Source organism: Octodon degus, unplaced genomic scaffold, assembly GCF_000260255.1.
Source record: "Octodon degus isolate 3935 unplaced genomic scaffold, OctDeg1.0 scaffold00020, whole genome shotgun sequence".
NCBI classification, from domain to species: domain Eukaryota; kingdom Metazoa; phylum Chordata; class Mammalia; order Rodentia; family Octodontidae; genus Octodon; species Octodon degus.
The window spans coordinates 7,642,355-7,667,915 of NW_004524596.1; the positions used below are offsets into that span (position 1 = coordinate 7,642,355).

Consider the following 25,561-nt stretch of genomic DNA (forward strand, 5'->3'; position numbering starts at 1 on the left):
TTTATTTTTATTTATTACATTTATTTATTGTGTGTGTGTGTGTGGCCAGCTCAGCCCACCAGGGGGCGGGGCTGGCTGGCATGTGGTGCTGGAGGATTGAACCCCGGTCCTTGTGCTTTGCCAAGCTTGTTTCAAGTAGGTGCTTTAGACCACTGAGCCATCTCTCCAGCCCGACTTTATTTTTTTAATCTCTTCTTTTTTTTTTTTTTGGCGGAACTGGGGATTGAACTCAGGCCCTTGCGCTTGCCAAGGAAGCACTTATTCCACTGAGCCATCTCCCCGGCCCTCTTTTTTGTCTTTTTGAGATAGGATCTCACTATGCAGTTTGAGCTGGCCTTGAGCTCACATTGTAGCCCCGGCTGGTCTTGATCTCTCAGTGATCCTCCTGCCTCAGCCTCATGAGAGCTGGGTGCCACCACACCTGGCCCCTTTTAACTTTGTTGTTAGCAACTATTTTGGAGGAGGTGCTTTGAAAGTCTATTCTTCATCTGACTTCTGGTTTCTTGGTTTATATCTGTACATAGTATGGTCTCCCGTTTTTTCCAGTGGCTATAATCCCTACCATTTATTTCTGTGCTCACACTGGCCGACGTGCTCAGGGTGTGTTCTTTCAAGTTGGCACCTATGTTCTCTGAAGACAGTAAGGTGATTTAAGTTGATCTTACACATTCCCTATGCCAGCCCTAGAAATAGCCATTTGTAGGGATCCGCTGGTCTCAGTTGGATTGGCTCTATGGGGGAGAAAGGGTGGTGGTGGTAGGAATGAGAAGAGAGAGACAAGAAGAGAAAAGCTGGGCTAGGTGTTTGCTGGTCTGCTTGGTAGGCAAGACTAACGCTCCCCTCCCACAACAAAATCAACTTTTATTTATACCTTTGCAAAATTAGTAAATTGGGACACAAGGTTGCCTAGGGAACGACCAACAGCTGACCTTAATCAGACAGGATGTTTATCTCAGGACTGAGTTAGCTTGTTTGCTTTAAGCACTGAGGCCTAGTCCCACCCACACACATTTGATCAATTTCCCAGCTTCTGGGGCTCCCAACAGCCACTTATCAGGAGCTTGTGTTTTGTTTTGTCTTGGCTTGGTTTTTGAGACAGGGTCTTGCTATGCAGTTCAGTTGAGCTCATTTTGTAGCCCAGGATGGTCTTGAATTCCCAACAATCCTCCTGCCTCAGCCTCCCGAGTGCTGGGATTACAGATGTGTGTCCCCACATCCAGCTCACATAGGAATTTATTTCTGATGCTATCTTTTAGCTGGAAGCTGATGTGATGTGTTTTTTGTTTTTTGTTTTTTTTGGTACCAGCAATCAAACTCAGGACCTTGTGCTTGCGAGGCAGGCACTGTGCTGCCTCTGACCTGTATCTCTGGCCTGAAAATGTTGATGTCTATTCTAAATACACAATACATGTTAGAAGTTTAATGATTAATTTTATTCATAGTGTGTGTTCCTGTCACCTACGTACTATGTAATATACTAAGAATCTCCTGACAAATCAGCAAGATCATCAAGATATCAAGTATGTCCTACAAAAGGCCAGCAAAGCAAAAGACACGCTGTCAGTGTAAGCAATGTGTGTGTGTGGAGCGTGCTGCGGTCACATGTGCAGACTGCCTTGGGTGTGGTAAGTGAAGCAAAGATCTTTCTTATTTTTTTTTTGTAGAGTTATTGGTATTTTCATTGTAATTCATATGAGAATTTATTTCAGATGTTTTCACACTGTACATGCAAGACCAGTCGAATTTGAAAATGTTGATGCTTTTTATAAATAAATTTTTTAAAAAATTATTTATGTATTTACTTTTTTGGTACAGGGTCTCACTATACAGACTGGGATTCCTGTCTCAGCCTCCCCAGCTCTGGGATTACAGGTGTGCGAACCCAGGTCCTTGCACTTGCCAGACAGGCGCTTAGACCGCCGAGCTATCTCCCCAGCCTCCCATAACAAATATTTAAAATCCAATACTTTATTTTTTTGTGCTTTTTTTTGTTACACACTCATTGTTTGATATAAAACTCATTAAATTAAATAAATAATTCATCAACAGAAATATTTTATCAGATTCATGTTTTTGTACCTTGATGACAAAATCAGTCATGCCCCAAGGGCTATGGAGAAAAGTCCCTTTGAGAATAAATATTTCTTGCCCAAATGAAACTTCATGGACATAAAAAATCTAAAGTGAGCAAACTTTAATTGGGCAAATGAAAGGGTTGAAGTGTGTGGGCAAGTCTGAGTGGAGTTCTAGGCCTGAAAGGAAATGGAGAGAGGAGGTGGACGGGGAGGAAAGGCAGCAGGAACAGAAGAAGGACAGCTGCTGGAGTGAGCTGCATATGAGGCTAGCTTTGGCTTGTAGAGTCACATAGACAGAAAACAAAAGTTTATGGCTTTCACTCTGCAGGATAGCACGGTGCTTAAGGCCAGGCCTGGTGGCACACGCCTGTAATCTCACCACTCAAGAGGTTGAGGCAGGAGGATCCCTCCAAGTTCTAGCCAAGCCTGGGCTAGGTAGTGAGTTCAAGGCCAGCCTGGATTATGAAGCAAGACCCTGACTCAAAGAAGCTTAAAATGCAAATGAACATTTGTCAAAAATTGTTTTTGACTGAATTTTTGAGGTAATTTTCCCTCCACAATATAATAGCAACTGGAATTTACATTAGATCTTTGTAGATGTCCAGAGAGCTTTAACTGGCAAAATCTAATCCACTAAAGCCACATCAATAGAATCAGGCAACTCATTCAGAATGAAGGAAGGTTTTGGAGGGGGATTATTGACATCAATAAGAAACCTCTGCTTTAATTCCAAGTAGTAATAGAAAAGCAGATTGAATTTGGATGTTTTTACATCTTGGTGCCATAGTCTTGGAATTTTTCTGTTCTTGGAATTTTGCCTTTGTTTTCACATGTGCAGGAGAAATTTAAAGTTCACGAGGCTGGGCTGGTGGCACATGCCAGCATTCCTCAGACCTACCTATAGAGGAGGATCGCAGCAAGTTTGAGGCCAGCCTAGGCTACAAAGTGAGTTAAGGGCGGTCTAAACCCTTCTCCGCAGTACGTTCATTTCACACTTCTAGAGCTCTGGGATTTACCTAGAGGCTTAAATGCTTTAATTCATAGCAGTAGTGCTTTTCTATGCCTCCTAGCACCTGATGTGAGCCTCTTCCTTAGTAACCAAGCAAGCAAGCAAGCAATCACCCAGACGACTTCAGATGTCCACCGTGGCGTCCGCAAGGCCAGGCCCTGCCCAGTTTAGAGGACTCCCGGTACACAAACATCTCGCACCGCAGTCGAGAGCCCGCGACTCCCTATACCCGGAGGGAACGCCCAGGGTGTGGACTACAAAACAGGGGCTTGTGGGGGACGGAAGTGACGCACGCCGCGAGGCATGCTGGGCCCGGCGCCGCGCTCGCGGCTTCTCCTGGCAGCGTGTGGCTGAGCGTCAGGTGATGCAGTTTCACCTCCTCTCGTGTCCGCTGGCCGGGGTTAAACGTTAAGTAGCGCGTGTAAGTATTGTGCGGCGGCGGGTCAGTGCTCTGGAGCTTCGCTGCAGCCTTCGTCGCGCCGCCTCCTCGGAGCCCCGTCCCGCGCAGACGTCCGGGCAGAGCCGGGGTGGCGGCCCGGTTCTCTGCTTCCGTTTGGGTCGCGGGTGTGCGGGGAACTCCGATCGCGGGAAGGCTGGGTTGAGGGCTCTGACCCTCCTCTTGCGGAGCAGCATCCCACGGCAGGGCGAAAGGGCCTGAGTGGGACAGGACGGTGGGGCAGGAGCTTCGGGGGCGCCCGCGGCCGCCCCGTGTCCCCGCAGAGTGTTAGCCTTGTCCTGGTAACATTAAACGATCTCAAGTGGTTCCAGTGCCTATTCCTTGTTTGTTTTGGTGCCGGGAATCGAACTCAGGACCTCACTTTTGTAGGTAGCCGCTGCACCACTGAGCTAAGTCCCCAGCTCCAGTCCCCATATTCACCCGTTTTTTGGCGTGTGTGTGTGTTTTGTGCAAACAGGGTCTTACTGGCCTCACTGTGTAGCCCCAGCTGGCCTTCAAATGGTGGCAGTCCTCCTGCATCAGCCTCCTGACAGCTGGGATTACAGGTGTGCGCCACTATGCCTCTTACTTTCCTTTTGTTTTGAGACAGAGTCCTCACTTACTCCACGCGAGTTTTGGGGACTGCTGGGGTAGAGTGATTTTTCTCGCCTCAGCCTTGTGAGCAGCTGGCGCCACTGGCGGTTGCTACCAGGACTAGCTCAATGTGTGAATACATAATTGTATTAAGTTATAAGAATTTGAGACAGATCACAGTTCTCGGCTTCTAGCGCGGAGTTTACAGGTAAGACATTTGCTTGGGCGGAGCATGCATATTAATCCGAACATGGTGGTTTCAGATTTAGCCACCTGGGGACCATGAGTGAGTGGACTAAGAAAAGCCCCTTAGAATGGGAAGATTACGTTTATAAAGAAGTCAGAGTACTGGCGAGCGAGAAGAAGGAGTATAGAGGATGGCTTTTAACTACAGACCCGGTCTCTGCCAAGTGAGTATGCGCCCTGCCACCCTAAATCCTGGAGGCCTTTGGTGCTGCCTGCGCGTTATGATCGCATTAAGAAAGCAGATTAGGGCCAGGGAGATGGCTCAGTGGAAGAAGCGCTTCCCTGGCAAGCGCAAGGGCCTGAGTTCAATCCCCCGGTTCTGCCAAAAAAAAAAAAGAAAGCAGATTAGCCAAAGGCTGTTCTCGCTAAGAATTCAACTGCCTTTGAAACTAGTTGTCTTTGTGACTTGTGACTATAGATTATGCTGTCAAACGAGGCAGATTTATAGGACAGAGATTTAGAAATTTTTTTTTTGCGGGGGGATGGTACTGGGGATTGAATTTAGGACCTTGTCTTTGTGGACTGGGGATTGAACTCAGGACCTTGTGCTTGCCAGGCAGGTGCTTTTGCCACTAAGCTATATTTAAAACAATTTTTTTTTCTCATTTTTAATAGAAAATTTAAAACATATACAAAGGTAGAAAGTCTCGTAACAGACATTACCCCCACCCCCAAGTATTTTAAACCCAGTTCACGAACACTTCAACATTATCTCTTGAAAAAGGTTAAACACATGTAATACAATTTAAAATGCCTAATAAAAGAAATAATAATAATAATAAACTTAGTATTAACTAATTTCTAATGTGCTTAGGTTTTCTCTATTGGCTCAAAAGTTCCCTTTCAGGCCAGGCTTGGTGGCACACAAGTCTAGTCCCAGCACTTGGGAAGCTGAGGCAGGCAGATGGCTGCAAGTTTCAGGCCAGTCGGGGTTACATAATGAGTTCAAGGTCAGCCTACACTACACAGTAAGACAACTTGTCTCAGATCCCTCCCTTCCAGAGTTCCCTGTTGTAGTTACTCAGGTCGGTTGGTTTGTCTCTTAGGTAGCTTAATGTATGCCTCTACACTCTTTATTTTCCATTTTATTTAGTTTGAAGAACGTGGGTCACACAGAATCAAACATTCTGAACTCAGCTTGTTTCATTATCATGGTGTGGTTCAGCGTGTTTGTTTATCTCCCATGTTGGTTACAAATTTATATTCAGATCTAGAGAGTTGATTGGGATCAGATTTATTTTTTGCAAGACTTCTTTATTTATTGATGGTGCTGAGGATTGTGCCAAGGGCCTTTGAGCTGAGCTGCATACCCAGCCCCTTTGAAGAAAATTTTTATTTTGAGACAGAGTCACACCGAGTCACTAACTTCTAGGCTGGGCTCAAATTTGCAGTCCTCCTGCCTCAGCCTCCCAGAGTGCTAGGACTACAGGTGTATACCACCACTCCTGGCACGACTCTTGTGAGGTTACGGCACATTTATCCACAAATTACCAAGAGGTTACAAAAATTTCATATACTTTTTTTTTTGTTTTTTTCTTTTGTGGAACCAGGGGTTGAACGCAGGCCCTTGGGCTTGCCAGGCAAGCACTTATTATTCTACTGAGCTATCTCTCTGGCTCACTGATTCTTTTTCAATCCTTTTTTGGCATCAAGATTATATTAGACTCATTAAATGAGGTACAGATTCCCTTTTATAGCTTCTAGTAGAATTTGGTTAGGTAGGAAATGATTGATCCTGGAAGTTTTGATAGACCTTATCAATAAAATTGTGTGGCTTTAAAAAGAAAATTGTGTGGCTTTTTTCCACCACCATATCTTCCATGGGAAGATTTTAAATTCTTTTTTTTTTTTTTTTTTTGTATTTAGTGCAGGGTCTACAGGGTCTCACTACACAGATCCGGACTCATAGTGATTCTCCTGTTTTCAGCCTCCCAAGCGCTGGGATTATAGGCGCGCCAGCATGGCACACTAAGGCTCGAACCTGGCCCTGCTGCTGCCTAAGCAGGTGCTTTAGTCCACTGAGCTATCTGGCCGGACCTCTTTTAAAAAATTACAGACCTAGTCACATTAAGTTTAAAAAATATTGACAAATTTGTTCTTACTGTTTTCTGCTGGCCTTTGCTGCCTATTTTTCTCTCTCTCTTTTTTTTTTTTTTTTTTTTTTTTTGTTGTTGTTTGTTTGAAACAGGGTCTCACTATGCAGAGTTCAGGCTGGCCTTGGCCTCCAACTTACTGTAGAAGCCAGGTTGGCCTCTTTATCATGTCGATCCTCCTGCTTCAGCCTCCCAATGCTGGTATTACAGGTGTGTGCTACTATGCCTGGCTTTTTGGCCTGCTTTAATATATTCAGTTATACTGTGGTTTCTCTTTATATTGTATAAATATTTTGGCTTTTTTTCTTAGTATACTCAATTACTATATTTTTAATGTTAAAAATTAACTTTATACCCAATCTTATACATGTTTAAGGCATTCATAATCCCCGCCATACTGAGGCCCAAACCCAAGGCCTTCCACATACTGAGCAGAACCCATGCTACTGAACAACACCCTCAACCCCCTTAACTCTAGGTAATATATCACATATATCCCATAGGGATTAATTTTAAGCTGGCAGATTGTTCCAATGTTTAGGCTTTTCAGTGAATACTTAACTGTATAAGCATTTGATGGTGAGAGGATTAATTTCAGACAGGTGCAATGGTTCGTTCTTATTCTTGTACCTTGTTTGGGTTTATGATACCTCTGACTCAGTTATTTTTTCCATAGTCTTACGGGCCTTCTGCCTTTTGCAAATCTGCTCTGAACTTATTTTTTCCTTCAAAGTATTGTCCTTGTGAACTTGCTTGAAGACGGCAGCTTATCTGTGACTGGAATTATGGGCCATTCTGTGCGGACTGTTGAAATTATGGGTGAAGTGGACCACAGGGTGAGAGAGAAGCTGGCGCCCTTGTTCACGTCCGGAGGCTGTGATGCCTTTGGCCCCGAGGACCTGGAGAGGAGAAAGAGCAGCCTGAAGAAGTGGCTCCAGAAGAACCATGTCCCCGTCACGGAGCGCGGAGAGTCAAGCAGGACTCTCTGCGTGGCTGGGGTCTTGACTATAGACCCACCGTACTGCCCAGAAAATTGCAGCAGCTCAAATGAGATCATTCTGTCCCGGGTTCAGGACCTTATTCAAGGACATCTTATAGCTTCCCAAGGAGAGACCAAGAACCCTCGGCACGCTGTTTAAAATTGACTTCGGGGAACTGGAGAGGTAGCTCAGTGGAATAAGTGCTTGTCTGACAAGCGCAAGGTCCCGAGTTTGATCCCTGGTACCACCTCAATAAATAAAATTGACTTCCATTTCTTTTTTTTTTTCTTCATAATGGTATGAATGTAAGCCATTATACTACAGGACTTGAAAGGTACTTGAGCACTGTGTGTATATTTTAATTTTTTATCGTTTTGGTAAAATCAAAGGAGGAACATTAGCATGCAGTGAAATTAGCACAAGGAATTTAAAGTTAACTCTGTGTGTGTTTGTTTTTGAGTACAGTCTTACTTTGTAGCCTATGCTGGCCACGAACTCAAGGTCTTCTTGCCTCAGCCTCCCCAAAAGGGTCTTTTTGTCCTGTGATGAGGATATGCTGCCCCCATCTTTTTTAGTGGCCCTGAGGACTGACCCAGAATCCTACACGTGCTGCGTAATGACTCAACCACTGAGCTACATCCCTAGCTCACTTTACTCCACTTTTGTTAGGCAAGAGATTTGTTAGGCAAGAGATGTATATGGAGCTGGGCGGCTCAGTGGTGCACCTTACAGTCCCAGGTACTCTGAGGCTGACATAGGATTGCTAGTTCCAGACATCTCGGTAATTTAGTGACACTATCCCAAAGTCAGGAGGGCTGAGGATGTACCTAGTGATAGGGCACTTTAGTATAAGGCTCTGGGTTCGATCCCTAGTATAGTGAGATATATGTATATATATGGATGTATTTTTTTTGTTTTTGAGAAAATGCCTCAATCTATATCATAAGATGTTTGTCTTTTATTTGTAGTAATTGATAAAGTAGTTTCAAACAAAACTGCTCATATGAGAGAATGACTTGTGTCTCCTTAAAGGTTCATGTGTTACAAACTTGCTCCCCAGATTGGTGGTATTCAGAGGCGGTGGGCAGCCCTTAGGTCATGGGGTGTGGCCCCAGAGTCTCTGCCTTCCTGTTTGGCTATGTAAAGTCTTCCATGCTGTTGTGACTCCAGTGCTAAAGCAAGCGTGTACTAGCCTGAAAATAGCCTGTGCCGCTGCCGTGCCCTTAAACCTTCAAAACTGAGCTGAGAAACCTCTTTTCCTCCTGTATAGGCTACTGACATTTTTGTTAGAGTGCTGGAAAGCTTACTGGTACCGAGTGTATAAAATGCAAAGCCTTTCGAGTGAACACTGGCTTTAAGTCTGGGTGATTAGGTTTGCTGTTGCTGAGTGCAGCCCAGCTCTTTTGCCTAGCAGAACTCCCCCCAGTCTACAGACGCAGGCTTTCCATCTGTGCTTATCTTAGTTCCTGTTCTCAGTGCTGAGACAAAATACCCGACATCCAAAGGTAAGGAAGGAAAGGTTTATTTAGCTCATAGTGTGTAGAGATTCCAGCTCATAGTTGGCTGGCTCCACGCAGGGTGGCATGTGGCAGAAGGGCATCTCAGAGGAGAAGTGGCTCAGGGCAGGCAGAAGGCAGCAAAGCAGTGAGGTAGCAAGCAGCAAACACGTGCCCCTCTTTCTCTGCCTTGTGTTTTATCCTCCCTGCCTCCCTTGGGGCAGATAGCACTCACGCAGGGTGAGGCACCCTTGGTCCTGCCTAGAACTACGATAAACCAATCTGGACTAGTTGAGTAAGCACACACCTTTGATCCCACATCACACCCCACCTATGACCTCATGAGGCTTTGGGGACCCAACTAGACACAGGCCGTAACAATGACCCTTGTTCTCTGGGTCAGGTTATACTGAACAGAGAGTATAGATGTACTTCTTGTTTTTGAGCCAGAGTCTTGCTATGTAGTTCAGGTTGGCCTTGAAATTGTGTAGCCCAGGCTGGCCTTGAGCTTGAGGTATTCCTCCTGCCTCAGCTTCCCAATGCTGGCCTTATAGGTGTGTGTCACCACGCCCAGCTGTAGGTGTCTTTCAGCCTACTGCTTGAAGGCCAGTCTGGGGCCAACGGTCCATATGGAGGTCTTGGTGTAGGACGGTGTGCGCTATTTTGGATTTGTGTAGAATGCCTTCAGTTTGTGGGACATCAGACCAGAGCTGCAAGTAAATCCCTGCCTCCCTGGCTGAGAGAGGGGTCAACAAACTAGGTCGTGGCCGCCATTGGCCTACTGTTTCCACTTGTTAAGTAAAATGTCATTGGAACTTGAGCTGGCCAAATAGCTCAGCAGACTAAAGCACCTGCTTAGGCAGGTACAGCGACTGAGGTTGGGTCCCAGCCGTGCCATGCCAGCCCTGCCCCTGGGACGCGCTGAGACTGGGCATGGTGGCACGGCTGTAATCCCAGTGCTTGGGAGGCTGAAAACAGGAGGATCACTATGAGTACGATCTGTGTAGTGAGACCCTGTAGATGCTGTACTAAATACATTAGAAATTTTTTTTCATTGTAATAAACTATTCATGTAGTGCCTGTGGTTACTTTTGCAGAGTTAAATAGTTGCTTTATATTTATAGAGAAATTGGATCTTTATACAAAATTTTTATATAGAAGATCCTTGAATTGGTGTGGTCTTCCAGGAGCTGATTTCCTAAGACGGTTTTGAGCATGACAGACCCCTGAGGCTGCTGCTAGCTGAACTCTTTCCTCATCTGTCCACAAGAGACCAAGTTGGGCAGGCAGTTTGTTCCCCAGTTCTCTCGTGTTGTGGGTTCCTTCGTCCTATGCACAAAAGGGGAATTAGTTCCTTCTGGGAGAAACAGCTTAAAACGTTAAGGTTTAGGGCCAACATTAAGCCTGAATACAGTCTGGTAAGATAGTTATTTCCCTGCATGTTTGTTGTCTAATAACAGGACATGTTAGCTTAGTACTTTTGCATGTTAGCAAGCATCGAAATCTGCTGGAGAGCTTGTTAAAACATTGCTGGACTAGGAAGTATCCCAGCAGATTTTGATTCAGTTAGTCTGTTTTGATTTATTTTCAGGGAGGTACCAGGAATAGAACTCAGGAACTTGCATTTGCCAGGCAGGTACTTGTGTCACTGAGCTATCTCACCATCCCCTCAGTACATCTGTTTAGAGGTACGGGAATTTTTTTTTTTTTTTTTTTTTTTTTTTTGTGGTTGTCTCAACCCACCCTGGGGGCAAGGTAGACTCAGCATGTGGTACAGGGAATCGAACCACAGTCCTCTACGATTGCCTAAGCTTGCCTAAGCACTTTAGACTGCTGAGCTTTCTCGCTGGCTCCAGCATGTTACTTTTTAAATATGCTGTCATTTATAATGACTAGGGGAATAAATATGTGTTTATACACATTTTATGAGATCCTTATGGTATTAACATTTTAACTTTTGCTTCTTAATGTTAAATGATATTTTAAAATTGCTTAATTTGATTTATTAATTAGCATTTTCCCACATCTCTATGTTCATCCAGTGTGGGAGCTGTTTGTCTGATACTTTCATTTTTGTTATTATTATTTTTTTTTATGTGTTTAGTGCAGGGTCTACAGGGTCTCACTACACCGATCAGACTCCTACTGATCCTCCTGTTTGCAGCTTCCCAAGTGTTGAGATAACAGGCGCCTGCCACCACACCCAGCCATCTCAGCGCACCCGGGGGGGGGGGGGCAGCATGGTACACCAGGGATCCAACCCTGGTTCCTGTGTCTGCCTAAGCAGGTGCTTTAGTCCGCTGAGTGTTGTTCATTTTTTGAGACAGGGTCTCCCTGTGTAGCTTAGACTGGCTTCAAACTTCAGGCACTCCTCCTGCCTCCCCCTCCCAAGTGCTGGGGTTACAGGGCTGTACCACCACACCTGTTGTATTTTCAGACAGGCTCTCACTGTGTAGTTTAGGCTGGTCTTCAACTCACTATGTAGCCTAGGGTGGTCTCAGTCTTCCTTCATCAGTGTTGTCCCCAGTGCAGCAGTTATGCGTGTGTACCACCACACCCCCCTCACATTTTCAATTTTGAAAATTAGATGAAGAATTGTTTCCTCTCTATCTTCATCATCCGGTCATGTGTATTTCATTGTGGTGTTTCTGAACTTACTCGGGTGGATATGCTAATGAAAACTAATTTTAGCATGTATGCACTGTTTTAAAATTTATTTTGGCATAATTTCAGATTTACAGAAGAGTTGAAATAACAGCATAAGGAATTCTCATATATCTTTCACCTGGCAAATTTTTTTTTTTTTTTGCTTTCTTGTTATTTCTTTTTTGTTATTATATACATATATGAACTCCCCATGAGGGGTGTGATCGTTACTGAAATGTGCTGCAATAAAAAAATCACCTAGCAAATGTTAACATTTTACCACATTTGCTTTTTCTTGGTTTCTTTATTTTTAAATACAGACTATCTGTATCTATTGAGATGATCGTGTGATTTTTGTCTGTGGCTCCGTTAATAGGGTGTTTTACATTTATTTATTTGTGTTAACCATCCCTACATCCCTGGCATGAATCCTACTTGGTCATGGTGTACAGTCTTGATGATTTACTGCATTCTCTTTGCCAGTATCTTATTGAGGATTTTTGCATCTAAGTTTGTGAGGGAGACTGGCCTGTAGTTTTCTTTCTTGGTTGTTGTTTTTTTTTTTTTCTTTTGCTGGTTTTGGAATCAGAGTAATGCTTGTTTCTAGGAATGCCTTTGGAAGTACTGCTTCCTTTTCAGTTTCCTTAGAGAGCTTCAGCATCAGTGGCAGTAGTTCTCTAAATTTCTTGTAGAATTCAACACTGAATCCATTAGGACTTGAGGTTTTCTTTGTTGATAAATGTTTAATTATATTTTCAATTATATTGGCTGATATTGGGCTATTTAGAATTTTCATATTGCCTTGACTTAGTTTTGGCAGTTCACTGGTGTCTAGGGGTCTATCCATTTCTTCTGTGTTTTCTATCTTGTTAGAATATAGGTTCTCGTAGCAGCTACTAATAATGATCTGTATGTCTGTGGGATCCACTGTGATCCCCCCCACTTTTTTTTTTCTTGGCAGAACTGGCGATTGAACTGAAGTTCTTGTGCTTGCCAAGGCAAGCAACTTATTCTACTGAGCCATCTCCCCAGCCCCTATTTTCCCCTTTTCATTCATGATAAAAACCCTTGAGAAAATTGGAATAGATGGTCTTTACCTCAATCTCATAAAATCCATCTCTGATGAACCAACAGCTAATATATTAAATGGTCAAGAACTGCAAGCTGTCAATCAGGAATAAGACAAGGATGTCCATTATCACAACTCCTATTCAACATAGTTCTGGAAGGAGAAATTAGAGGGAAAAAAAAAACACAGGAAAGGAAGAAGTTAAATTGTCATTATTTGCAGATGACATGAAACTCAACATAGAAGAATCCAAAAACTGCACCAAAGACTTCTAGCTTTAATATCCAAATTCAGTAATGTAGCAGGATACAAAGTCAGCACTCAAAAATCAATAGTATTCCTGTACACAAGCAACAAACTCACAGAGAGAGAAATTAAGGAAAGTACACCCTTCACAGTAGCATCTAAAACATGGGCTATTTCGAATTGAAATACTTAGGAAGCAATCTAACAAAGGATGTGAAAGATCTGTACAGTAAAAATTACAATAGCCCTAAAAAAGGAGATAAAAGAGGATATCAGAAAGTGAAAAGATGTTGTGATGAGTTTATGTTAAACTAATGTGAAAAAATTACTCTGTTCAGCTTTCTGTAACCCTGCTTCTTCATAAGACTGCAAGGAGGCTTGGTGTACCATCAGTAAATCATGAGTAGACTGAGATTTCCCAGAATTGACTTTCAAAGTAAGTCAAATTAAAGGTCGAAGTGTTTCTAGCTGTACAAAATAAGGTATTGCTAACCAACTGAAAAATGTCGCTTTGGTAGTCAGGGCCATGTGTATGCAGATGAATGTTAAATGAGAACTAAAAAACGCTACCAGAAAGAATGTATACTGAGTAATGGTTACGCTGTCCCCAAAGGTACTGTTCTTTGTTAAACGACAAATTTGTTTGCCAAACAGGATGTGGCTTCTAGCTTTAAAACCTCTCTACTTCTAAGGTTCCTTGCCATTTGTCCTCTCCTGTGTGAGTATAGTCAAGCAGTCCTGGGCCCAGGAATAAAAGGCTCATAAATTTTAATATTGGATTCTGGTCTGGTTTCTATGTTGAGAACCTATAACACTTGGGGGCTCATCCTGGATACCATTAACTGGGATCAAATAGAAACCAGTTTTTTTTTTTTTTTTTTTTTTTTCCAGAGAACTGTAATCTGGGGAGATTCCTTAGCCATGGGCTTATACAGGTCTCTGGAAGTTTTCATATTCTTTGTTGATACAGACAATATGAGCCGTGTGGAACCTCTTGCCTATAAGAGACTTTATGTTGTGTCAGGGCGCCCCTTGGTAAATCACAGGAGGAGTTGGATGCAACATAAATCCCCTGGACTCTGCTCCCCTCTACGACAGTGGGCCAGAGCATTGGATTTGTCTTTGGTTTCATTTTGTCTTTGTTCTTTGCCAGTTGGTTGCATTGTTTTGTAATTATGTGTCAGTCTGCTTCTGCTTCTGTGTCACTCCTGCAATGTGTTCTTGACCATTTTCAGGATTTCAGACAACGAGCCTTAGGGTCCCCGTGGGCAAGACACTCTTACAAAAGGCCCGCCTGGCCTCTGTGCCTGCGAGCTACTTCTGGGTGGTTTTTGGTGCCACAAGCTGATTTCAGCTAACTGCCCCAAAGTGGCTGAAGGAATGGAATGCTGTGGTGTGGAAAAAAATAACAGAACTTACTCTGACCTAGGTAGGATTTGATTGGCTTTTTTTCTTCTCTCGAGGCTATGTTGGTGGGCCCGAACTTCCAGATGATGAAGGTTGTACCAGTCTATCTCAGATAAGTATTCCTGAGATACTATTGACACGTTTCTCTCACTGAAAGAGTGTTTTCTCATAGATAAATATTCTTGGATTCATTTTTATCTCAGGCTGGAGGCCCTATGAGGTTTATTGTCCTCATTTGTTTTAGATTTGTTGCAGGGGGAACCCTGTGTTGCCTTACCAGGGAGTCTATGGGAATACTGGCAGTTTGTTTTGGTTTGAAATCCAGTCGAGAGTCTAAAGTAGTAAAAAAAGAAAAAAGGAAACTGAATTTTCCCAGGATGTTGTCCATTTGTTTGTTGGTCTGAATTGTTTGTTCTCTGTCTCCAGTGCACTCATGTCCCTAGCTGCACTTACGCCAGGGGGTACCCCCCGAGTCCACAGCGTGGGCTAGGGCAATGGTATTAGGTGTGTTCTTCTTTCCCTTCTTCCCTTTTATGACAGCCTACTTGGAAATGCAGAAGAGCACACCTCTAGCTCAGTTGCCCTATTGCATTGCAGTTATTGCCACTGTGTCAAATTATAATAGTCTCGGGTTTCTACTGTATGTGTGGATTGAGAGGGGACACTGCTGGGACCTTTGATATGGCTGGAACAGTACAGAGCAAACCGACTGTGCTGAGCTGCATGATTCGGAGCTTTGATGGGTCTTGAGGTGAAGGTAGGGAATGCCTTTGGGATTTCTGTTGTTTCATCCTGGGCGCTGTGGTGCCAGGGGCGCCTCAGCCACAGGTGCTGCAGCCGCTGCTCTTGCTTTATCTTCTGAGATTTCTCTCCCTGTCTCTGTGTCCTCTTCTCCCTGTTGAGCTGATGGCAGGGTATCAACAGCCCATGGAGCTCACTAGCTCAGCTCACAGGCATTGATTTTTCCTGCCTTTTCTAGGGAGGCTTACTGCTCACCACTCCCTGCCCCCCAGCCTCCTCTGCAGCTGCTCTCCTGGTGCGGCCACAAGGAGGGGATTCTGAGTCCCCTCTCGCAGCCTGTGCTTCTGTTATCGCTGCAAACTGCAAAAGTAAAAAGTCTGAAGGAGTAAGTTACTGCTTCATAGTAGGGAAAGTACAAAATGAAAATATAGGCAGGAAAGAAAGATGTTTTATCATAATTTAACCTGGCCAGAAATATATTTGAGTGCACTCTGGTTTTGCAAAGATATTTGTTTGATCTGCTCGGATTTATGTTATTATCTAAGCTTTAAATACAGACTTTAAAGCATGTTTTCTCCTGAGTTACCAGCTGGTTTAAGTGATACAAAAATTTATATATATATTATATATATATAATATATATATGATTTACTGTTTTTAGAAAAAATTTTTATATATACATATGATTCATGTCAAACCAACATGAACAAAACGTATGTGATATGTATGATAACTAAAGTGGACATTTCATCCTGACTGTTACAACTGTTGCTTGTTAACACTCTACAGGGATTTAACTACTGAAATGTCCCTGGTTGATAAAAAATAACAGTTCTCTGATTGTACTTTATATTTAAGGTGCATAAGTCTGTTCCCACCAAATTGGATCTGGTATGCTGTGTTGGATTTAAAAATAGATTCTTTTGTCCCAGGAATTGTTTGCCTAAAACAGGAGGATCCAGAAGCAGGGGACACAAGTGCCAGTGACGTAGACATGACTTTCCAAGGATTTAAAATTCACTTTACTGTTTTTAGAAAAGCTTTTCAAAAAATCTGGTGCCTTTTGGTAATAACAATCCTAACTTCCCTCTTTTACAGTATGTAAATGATTTGTTGTTAACTAGAGACTCAGGAAATATATATATATATATCTTCTAGAATTTGTTTTCTTCACCCATCAGCCCACTTGGGATGACTGTCAACAGCTTTAAAAAAAAAAAAATGAGAGTAGATCCAAGGGCTCAAACGGAAATTAGTTTTAGGCCCAGATGGACAACCGGCCTTGGATCCTATATGACTGGAGAAATCCTTCCCTTTAATTTGTGGGGACCAAAAAGGAAAACTCTGTTGGACTGAATCTAAACAAGAGGCTTTTGAGGCTCTGAAAATAGCCCTTGCTTCGGTTCCTGCCCTGGCTTTGCCTTATCTGACAAAACCATTCCAGTACCTTAAATGTACATGGAGCTTTTTTTTTTTTAATTCTATTTAAAAAAATTTTTTTTAATTGAGAAATAAATATGAATGAGACAGTTTCACAGCTGATTAATAGGACAGTTTTGATAATCAATACATTGTACATTGTTATCTTCTTAGTGGTTATCCATAGTACAAGAAGCAGACAGGACATTCTGTCCAAACACTGTTAGTACACCACTTTCTTCTCATTGAATTAAACAAAAGTAGCTGTAAATTTATCCTATTTTGTATATATAAATACAAAATGATCTTTCCTTTGTATCTTTTTTTTTTTTGTCCTGTCAGAGGTGAATATTCTACTGGCATCTAAATACTGTAGGTGTTTGAATTCAACTAAACAATCTAACACTGTCTAGCAGTCTATAATAGTGGGTTATCCTCAGAAGTTATTGACTTGAGCCTTTTACAGCTCATTGCATTAATATGGATTTACTTTATATTCCTCATTTTTATACTTTTCTGCAGGATGGTTAAGACCAAGATAGAGCAAGACCTACATAACAAGAAATGTAACTTTTGTATCTGATAAGGTCAGCCAAGTACTCTCAGGATTTATCCTGGAGCCCTGTACCGCCCTTTGTACATCCTTTTGTCAGTGTCTGACATGAGGATGAGTCACGGCCATTGCTTGACCAATTTGCTCTCTGTGAAAGCCTACACATGGAGCTTTTTACCAGGAGCGCGGTCTGTTGACCACTGGTGAACATAAGATCAAAAATGCCCAAGAAATCCTAGACTTGCTTACAGTTGTTTGGCTCCCCAGGAAGATGACAGTAATCCACCACAAGGGACACCAAACAATACACTCTCCAGTGGCCCGAGAGAATGCTCTAGCAGATGCCACGGCTGAGGAGGTGGCATAAACACCAGTGGGGCCGCTCGAGGCGCTCTTGCCTGTCCTGCCACCCAGAGTGCTAGGCCAGCCCTTTTGTTGGCTCCAATGCAGACCTTTTGTTGGCTAAAAGCTTAAAACCACACCAACACAAGATAGCTGGCAGATGCTGCTGAACGACAGGATCATCTTTCCTGAGGACCCAAGCTGAATCAAATGACTAAGGAACCCAGCCGATGGTGTCGCCACTGTGCCCAGGTAAACCCCAGCAGGATTACTTCTGAACATGGACGGTGTGCTTGAGGTGTCTCTAGGGGAGCACTGGGAGATTGATTTCACTAAAATGGGTCCAGAGAAAGGGGGATATCGTTACCTCCTTGTCTTAGTACTTTCATCTGGAGCTGTCTGGCCAGCCCTGCAATTTATTAATTATAACTCTCCTACTAATCTGTTTTTTTTTTTTTTTTTTTTAATGGAACTGGGGATTGAACTCAGACTCTTGCGCTTGCCAGGGAAGCGCTTATTCTACTGAGCCATCTCACCGGCCCTACTCATCTGTTTTTAAACTGTTTTGTTATTTTTATTATTTTTTCTTTAAAATGAAAAATTAACATGCCCTCCAAAAAAAAAACAAAAACAAAAACAAAAACCCCATACAGACTATCTTCAGATTTTGTCCATTGTCTTTGTGTCCTTTATAACAACAACAAAAAAAAAAAAACAGAGACACTTTTGTGGGTTGGAAGATTTAGACAGATCAGGCTTTGTACTCCAGGCTGGCCTGGAACTCTTGATCCACCTGTTTGGCCTCCTGCTTGCTGGGACCGTATGTGGGTGTCATCCCTGTCCACTGGTGACTGAGCCCAGGGTGCTTGATCCCTGAGGTGCACCTGCAGCCCTTGTGATACTCACTTTTAAGTTAGTTTAGTTCTCTGTATTTTATTTTGAGACAGAATCTCCCTGAGTTGCCCAGTCTGCGCTTGCAGTCCTCCTGCCTTGGTCTCCCCCAGGTAGCTGGGATTGCAGGCACGCACCATCATACCTCATAAAAGATACTTGGTCTTTGACTTCCAAGTCATTGGTGTTTCTGAACAGAGGGCTTTACTTTGTAGAATCATGTCCAATTTGGGTTTGTCTGATACTGCCTCTTGGGGACATTGGCATCCTGGGCCCTGTTTCAGTGCTCTGTGTGTGTGTGTGTGTGTGTGTGTGTGTGTGCCCGTGTGTCCTAGGGATCAAACCAGGACTTTGTACCACTGAGCTCAACCCCAGCTCTTAAGAGATTTTGTTTTTGGCAGTGCTGGGATTAAACCTAGGACTTCTGCGAGAGACTCAGCAGAATTGAGAGACTTGGATAAAGCTCTTCGTGCCTTTCCTTTTCGTTTCAATCCACAGACTTCTGGAGCCTTCAAAGGCCCTTCTAGAGGCTGAGTTTAAGTCAGTTTTATTTTTCTGTTCTCTTCCTCTTGTGTCCCTGTTTCTCTTTCTAGCCTACTTTTCTATCCTGGTGACTGGTACATAGGATTTGCTTAAACCAATGTTGGCTTAACAGAAGCTGTCAGCATAAAGTAAACCCACTATGAATTTCAGACTAGCCACATAGCACATATTAGGTATAAACTGGACACCTGCCTTTCTTGTTAACGAATGAGTTTGTATCTTTCAGCTGTGCTAAAAAGGGGCATAAACTGATTTAAGGACTGGAAATATAGGCCAGCTGGTGTCAAGGAGGGAAAGCGCACAGGTGCATCTCAGTGACAGAAGGGCAGCGGCAGCACAGATGTCTCCAGTTACTGACGGTTTCGTGCCAAGCCTATAATTGTGGTTGGCTTCCCCCGGGAGAGTCGCTCAGCACCTACGTGCAGGTGGCTCCTCAGAGAAACGACTTCTGCTTTCTAGAGAGCATAAACACCTCCTTGCCACCCTGCCTGGTAAGCTTACAGGAGCTACACCCTCAAACAGGCTTTCCTGGCCCAAACTACAGGAGTAGGGTTACTAAACCCGGAAGTTAAGGGTCCTCATTAGGCTCCACACAGATCGAAACACAGTGCACACACCCCTGTAGAGCCACATACCATTTGTCCTGTCGTATTTGCATTTTAGCATATTGGCCAAAGTCTAGTAGGCCGGACTTTGTTCAGTCAACAGGAAGATAAGGGTGAGTGTACATGCGTGTGTATATTAAATGTCTTATGTTGACCTAAGCGTGAGAATTTCAACTTTGTTGTTGGTGCCAAGTATTAGCAGTTACATGCAGAGAGTGTCTTAACATTTAAACAGGGGTGATTTTTAGAAGCAAAGCAAGGCCAGGAGTGCTGGCACACTTCTGGAGGCTGAGGCAGGAGGATCGCCAGGAGTTTGAAGCCAGCCTGGGCTACACAGTGAGTTCAGGGCCAGTCTAAACTATGCAGCGAGACCCTATTTCAAAACAAAAAATACATGGCAAGAACTTGCTTCTAAAGTGAAGCTATTCCTGTCCACCTGTGCGTGGTCTTTCCCATTTGTATGTCTGCTTTTCTCAGCATCTCAAGTACTTTGTATTCGTGATAACTGCACAAACTCTTATTCAGTTTGTTTATGTCTTTTTGAGGCATGAACTATGCAGTTCAGGCCGGCTTTGAACTCCCTTTGTAGCCCAGACTGGTCACGGTAATCCTCCTGCCTCAGCCTCCTGAATGCTGGGATTACAGACGTGTGCTACCATGCAGGTTCATTTCTATGAAAGTAAGAGTTTCATTTACCCTTGCACTACTGGCCTGGATCATTTTCTGTCGAGGTGTCCCGCGCCTGGTGGGGTATCTAGCAGCACCCTGGGCCTTTGTGAATGGTAATAGCCCTCCTTCCAGGTGTGACAACCAGCAATGTTGGCGGACTTTGCCCAGGGGTTTTTTTAGATATATATATCAGTATTTATTTATTTTTTTGCGGAACTGGGGATTGATTTCAGGCCCTTGTGCTGCCAGGGAGTACTTATTCCACTGAGCCATTTCCCCGGCCCCGTATTTTTGTATCAGGACTCAAACTCAGGACCTTGCTCCTGCCAGGCAGGCAGTATGCCACTAAGTCTGGTTGAGAATGAGTTTAAGACATACAAATGAAGATGGTGGAGTGGTGAACAGCAGAGAAAGGGCCTGAGCCCTGCCATCCAAACACTGGAATACTGCAACGCGAGGAGGACAAGGAGGGAAGAGCGACCTGGACCGGAAAGGATCAGAAGCAAGAGTTGGAGCCTGCTGGGAGAGGGAGAGAGAAAGCTTAAGGAAGGAGGAGGAGGTGGGCGGCGCCTTCGCCGAGTTGGGACTGGCTGTGGGGGGCGGTTCCCACCTGCAGCCGTAGGGACCGCTGCCGCCCCCGCGGAGACTGGCAGTCCTGGAGGGGAGCAGGCCCGGTGGGCCGCAGTGGTGGGGAGTGGCGGGAGAGCCATCTGCAGAGCCGCGCTGGGCTTGGGACCCTGAAGACTGAGGGCGCCACCCAGCAGCTCCCTGCAGAGTCCAAGCCCACGGAAGGTGGCTGCCTGCTGGTGAAGGGCCTGCTCCCAGCCTCCCAGCCAGAGACCAGCCTGAACTTCAGGGAAAATCAAGGCTCGCCGAGACTGCCCACTCCCCTGCTGTAGAGCTATAGCAGGCAGAAACTACATTTGGCTGGGGTGGGCTGTGGCTCGGGAAGTGTCCAAAGCCTGGGTTCAATTCCCAGTGCAACGAGAACAAAATCAAGCTCTGCATCGCCGCCTCTCTGGTGAGAGACTCCTTTGTAGTCCTCATACCTAAGGGGGCACTGCGTCTGTTATGGCTCAGCTCATGGGCGCAAAGTCTTACTTGAAAGGTTAACAGTCCCTGTTGCCTCCTTGGAAGCCAAGGGTGGAATAAGGACCGCTTACACAAATCTCAGGACACAGGTGAGTTTGGGGGGCTGCTGGGCTGCCTGTCATTACTGCAGAAGCAAGCCTGCCGTGGCTGATCTCCATGCACTGTGGCATTCATTCACCGTGGAAGGAAAACGAACTACTTCATGTAATTTTAGGTAAAACCTAGGAGATAGCCATAATTGCAATTTTTGCACAAAGAAATAATTTTAAAAATTGAGGGGTTTTTTTTTTTTGAAAATGTCAATTTATCCACTGTCATACCATATTTATGCATATTTTATAATATGTCAAGACTGTCACTTGAAACGCCGATCCTACTTGTGGGTACTTGTGGGTCTGGGCTGACTAAGGCTGTTATTTAAGTTACTTTTCACACAAAAATGTTATAATGATTACTGTTGCCATTTTTCTCCTACAAAGTTGAGAGAGATGAAGAAAAGGTGGACTCAATGGCAGATGGCCCTTGCCAGGGCAGCATGAGCTCCAGCACAACAGCATGGAGTCAAAATTTGTCCTAAAAAATGTTTTTGAAGCTGGGGAGATGGCTCAGTAGAATAAGTGCTTGCCTGGCAAGCGCAAGGGCCTGAGTTCAACCCCTTAGTTCCGCCAAAACAAGAAAAAAAAAATTAAAATTAAAAAAAAAAAGTTTTTGAGCACTCTTCCACGAGCGCCCACCCATGCTGCTTTGCAGTGAGCCTTATTTGAATAGTGAGCGAGAGCCTGGATCCATGGGCACTACACACAGGGAGGCTTTTCCATGCAGAGCGATGATAGGAATTAATCCTTAAAAAAACACTGCTTAGAGCCTGCATTCCTCAAATGAGGCTTAAACACTCGTGATGGTAATCATTTTAGGCAGCCTAGATTTCCTGAAATCATTACTAAAATAATACCTGAAAGTAAAAATCATACACTGAGGTGGCTGTCATTAGCTTGAATGCTAGAGTATGACTCTGCAGTGACTGTGCTAAGGTCTGACGATCCCATTTCCACTCTGCTCTTTGGAGCGCTTCCTGGAGGCAGCTGGGGAAGCTGTAAATACATTACTTTTTCAAAGTGCTGGCCCACTAACCTGAGAGCGGCTGAAAATAAGCCGCTGACCTAGTACTGTGCACACTGGTAATCTCAGCTACTTGGAGATGGAGGCAGAGGACCCAGAAAGTCCGAGGCCAGCCAGGCAACTTTGAATGACCCTGTTTTGTTTTTTTAAAAAAATGTATTTGGGGGGCTGGAGAGACAGCTCAGTAGAATAAGTGCTTGCCTGGAAAGCACAAGGGCCTGAGTTCAATCCCTGGCTCCACCAAAAAAAAAAAAAAAAAAAAATTAAAAAATGTATTTGGTTGTTACAGGGTCTCACTATGCAGCTTAGACTCATAGTGATCCTCCTGTTTTCAGGCTCCCCAGATTACAAGTGTGTACCACCATACCCGGACTGTGGCCAGCTCAGCCGCCTTAGCTTGCCTAAGCAGGCACTTTAGTCCGCTGAGCTATCTCGCTGGCCCCCTAAAATGACCCTGTTCTTAAAAAACAAAAAGGGCTGGGGATGTTGCTCAGCACTGCTAGGTTCCTCAACAATGGGAAAAAAAAAAAAAATGTCTCCAGGGAGTGAAATACGGCCACCAGATCTGGAAGAGTTCCTGAGTTAGAAAAGTTAGGGCTGGCCAGATGGCTCAGCAGATTAAAGCACCTGCTTAGGCAGACGCAGGGGCTGGGGGTTCGATCCCCAGCGTGCTGTGCCAGCCCTGTCCCTGGGGCATGCTGGCACGTGCCTGTAATCCTAGCACTTGGGAGGCTGAAAACAGGAGGATCACTGCGAGTCCAGTCTACATAGTGAGACCCTGTACTAGATACATAAAAAGAAAAATAAAGTTAGAGAACAAAGACACAAAGATTGGTTTGCTTTTAATAGCATTATGAGTAAGACCAACTTGCATTTTTAGGCCCAATCAGAATCCCCCTTTTTTTTTGCAGAACCAGGGATTGAACTCAGGCCCTTATGCTTGCCAGGGAAGCTTTTATTCTACTGAGCCATCGCCCTGGCCCCTTTTTCTTTTTTTTGAGGCAGCATCTCACTGTGGAATTCAGGCTGGCCTTGAACTCACTTTGTAGGTGGGATCATAGGTGTGTGCCACCACATCTGGCTTAAATTTGTTTTTAAACTGACTTAATGAGTACAAAAAAAAAAAAAAAAAAAAAAAAACTTTTACAAATCAAGTTTACTCAATAGCCAATAGCCTAAAGTGAAATTTATTTTTCTCACATGATTTTATTTTTTGTTTTTCCTTCTCAGCTGTAACTTCTCTCAACTGAATTTTTATTATGACAGGAGAAAAACCAACTATTTCTCATGCCTGATGCAAAAACAGGAGAAAAGATACATAGGTTATGTATACACATACATCATAAAAGGCAGGAGACAAAGAATACATAGGTTAAAACAATTATATTAAACATTCACTTCTGTGTTGTCAGGCGAACCCCACTGGCTCTGACAGGCGAGGGGGCTGCGCAACCTCACGCCGCCTGCGACCTGAGCGAGGAGCGCCCCTCAGGGCGTGGGCCTCCGGGCCCGCCCCAGCGCAGGCTTTGGGTGTGAGGTAGAAGCGCTGCTGTGACTTGGCAGGTGGGTAGTGAGCACTCCCCCTGGCGAGTCCCTACTGTGTGCTGACGAGTTTCACGATGGTGCTGATGATGCGGGAGCCCCGAGGACAGGTGCACAGGTCTATGCTTGGGTTTTTAATTTTATCCTGGAGAAGCTGGTCAAGTTCACCACGAAGTTCCTTTACTAACTCGGCCACCTACAACAAAAGTTGAAATATAACAGTGCTTGGAATGACAATGGAGGACATTTATCAGCGGGCAAGGTCACAAGTACTACCAATTAACGTACTTAGATTCGTCTTGCGCATACCCACCAGGTGCTCTACCCCTGAGCTAAGCCCTGGCTTTCCCTTCTTTCCCCAGTACAGGCAAGTGACCCTTTACCCTGAGCTACAGCCCCAGTGCTTTTTCTATAGTTTACTTTGAGACAGGGCCTAAGTTGCCCAGGATAGGCTAGAACTTGCAGTCCTCCTGCCTCAGCCTTTCAGAATGCTTGGATAATAGTGTCTGCCACCATGCCACCTGGCTTTGCACTTTGTAAAAGAAGTGTAGTTATAGGACCATTTCAAATTAAAAATTTGTATTTTTTAACATTCCTGAAATATTTTGATAGAGAATCCATATAATAAACTGAGACTTATATTTTTATTTTTTGTATTTTTGTCTTTTTTTTTTTTTGAACCAGGGTCTCACTACGTAGCCCAGGCTGGCCTCGAACTCACAACCACCCTTTTGTCTCAGCCCCCCAGGTGCTGGGACCACAAGACTGCACCATCACTGCCTGGCTGTTATTTATTTTTTTTATGGAGTTCTGGATACTGAACCGACAGCCTACTAATGAAAACACCTTCACTCTCTTTTTTCTCCCTTCCTTTTTATTTCTTTTTTCCTTTCTCCCACCTTCCTTCTCCCTTTTATTTTCTTCATAATGGTCCAATCAAGGTAGTTTTTATCCGTGGAACTGTGCTTATCTGTTTCTGATTTGCTATAATAAGCACACAGTATCCGTCTATAAGGAAGGCCTGCCCCTCACCCCGCCTCTGAGCCAGCTTCCTGCAGCCCTGCCGCCCCCTCCCTGGAGCCCTCACCAGGGCTCTGCCCAGCCCCAGGCAGCCGTCCGCTTCCTCAGGGCCCTAGTGAAGGCCCTTGTTTCCTTGGGTTAGCTCGGTGCGTGGCGTGCGGGGTGCCCTCCACGTCGCCTCAGCAGAGCGCCAGGGCCTGGGCCTTGGGAAGAGCAGTGCTTCCTCTACCTGATGGGAAGCAGCAACAAAACGGATCCAGCCGTCATCCACGGAGACGACGAACTCCCCCCTCTGCAGCTGCACATGCACTTGGCCTCCTCCGAACAGGACCAGCGGGTACACGGACACCATGCTGCACTCCCGGATGAACACCCGGCTGGTTTTGATCTTCTCGTGGTACAACAGGTAGGGGCTGTCAAAATGTCTGACCTGCAAAGCAAACCCTCAGAGCTCAGCAGTGACGTCACGGCACTGCCATGGGAACCTCACCAGTCCCTGGACTGACACTATCTATTGGCCACCCCAAGTTTATCTCCAGGGAAGTCAGGCCTGTGTCAACTTGACTGGCATGGCAGCCAGTCAGCACACTGCTGGGACACAGGCCGGGTGTGTCCGGGTGGATTGTGGAGGTGTGACCCCGCGTACTCCACCTGCCCCTTCCGTTTTGGCACTCTTTTCCCACTCTGCTTCCAGCACTTTGTTGTTGTTTTTTTTTTTTTTTTTTTTT

General features: G+C 44.5%; 2 protein-coding genes across 3 annotated transcripts in view; one reads left to right on the top strand and one right to left on the bottom strand.

Moving 5' to 3' along the window:
- Nucleotides 1-3,406: 3,406 nt before the first annotated feature.
- Gemin6 (gem nuclear organelle associated protein 6) lies at nucleotides 3,407-8,692 on the top strand. Of its 2 annotated transcripts, none has more exons than XM_004627725.2 (3): nucleotides 3,407-3,507; nucleotides 4,372-4,524; nucleotides 7,187-8,692. In XM_004627725.2, the coding sequence occupies exons 2-3, from the start codon at nucleotides 4,397-4,399 to the stop codon at nucleotides 7,590-7,592; spliced, it is 534 nt and encodes a 177-aa protein (XP_004627782.1). In that variant the 5' UTR covers nucleotides 3,407-3,507; nucleotides 4,372-4,396; the 3' UTR covers nucleotides 7,593-8,692. The 2 variants fall into 2 exon arrangements, with proteins under 2 accessions (XP_004627782.1, XP_023567035.1); XM_023711267.1 differs by having other exon boundaries at nucleotides 3,407-3,503; nucleotides 4,368-4,524.
- Nucleotides 8,693-23,451: 14,759 nt separating this feature from the next.
- Dhx57 (DExH-box helicase 57) overlaps nucleotides 23,452-25,561 on the bottom strand; it is a 56,796-nt gene continuing 54,686 nt past the window's right edge. Inside the window, exons 23-24 of the mRNA XM_004627631.2 lie at nucleotides 25,063-25,263; nucleotides 23,452-24,009 (exon numbers count right to left, since the gene is read on the bottom strand). Coding sequence (XP_004627688.1) covers nucleotides 23,866-24,009; nucleotides 25,063-25,263 — 345 coding nt within the window. The 3' untranslated portion in view covers nucleotides 23,452-23,865. The remainder of the gene's footprint in view (nucleotides 24,010-25,062; nucleotides 25,264-25,561) is intronic.

Bases quoted from the DNA above. Each gene is read 5' to 3' on its own strand.
- Gemin6 (XM_004627725.2), top strand. From the start codon at position 4,397: ATGAGTGAGTGGACTAAGAAAAGCCCCTTAGAATGGGAAGATTACGTT. The intron at 4,525-7,186 runs GTGAGTATGCGC...TTTCCTTCAAAG, and splicing joins ACAGACCCGGTCTCTGCCAA to TATTGTCCTTGTGAACTTGC.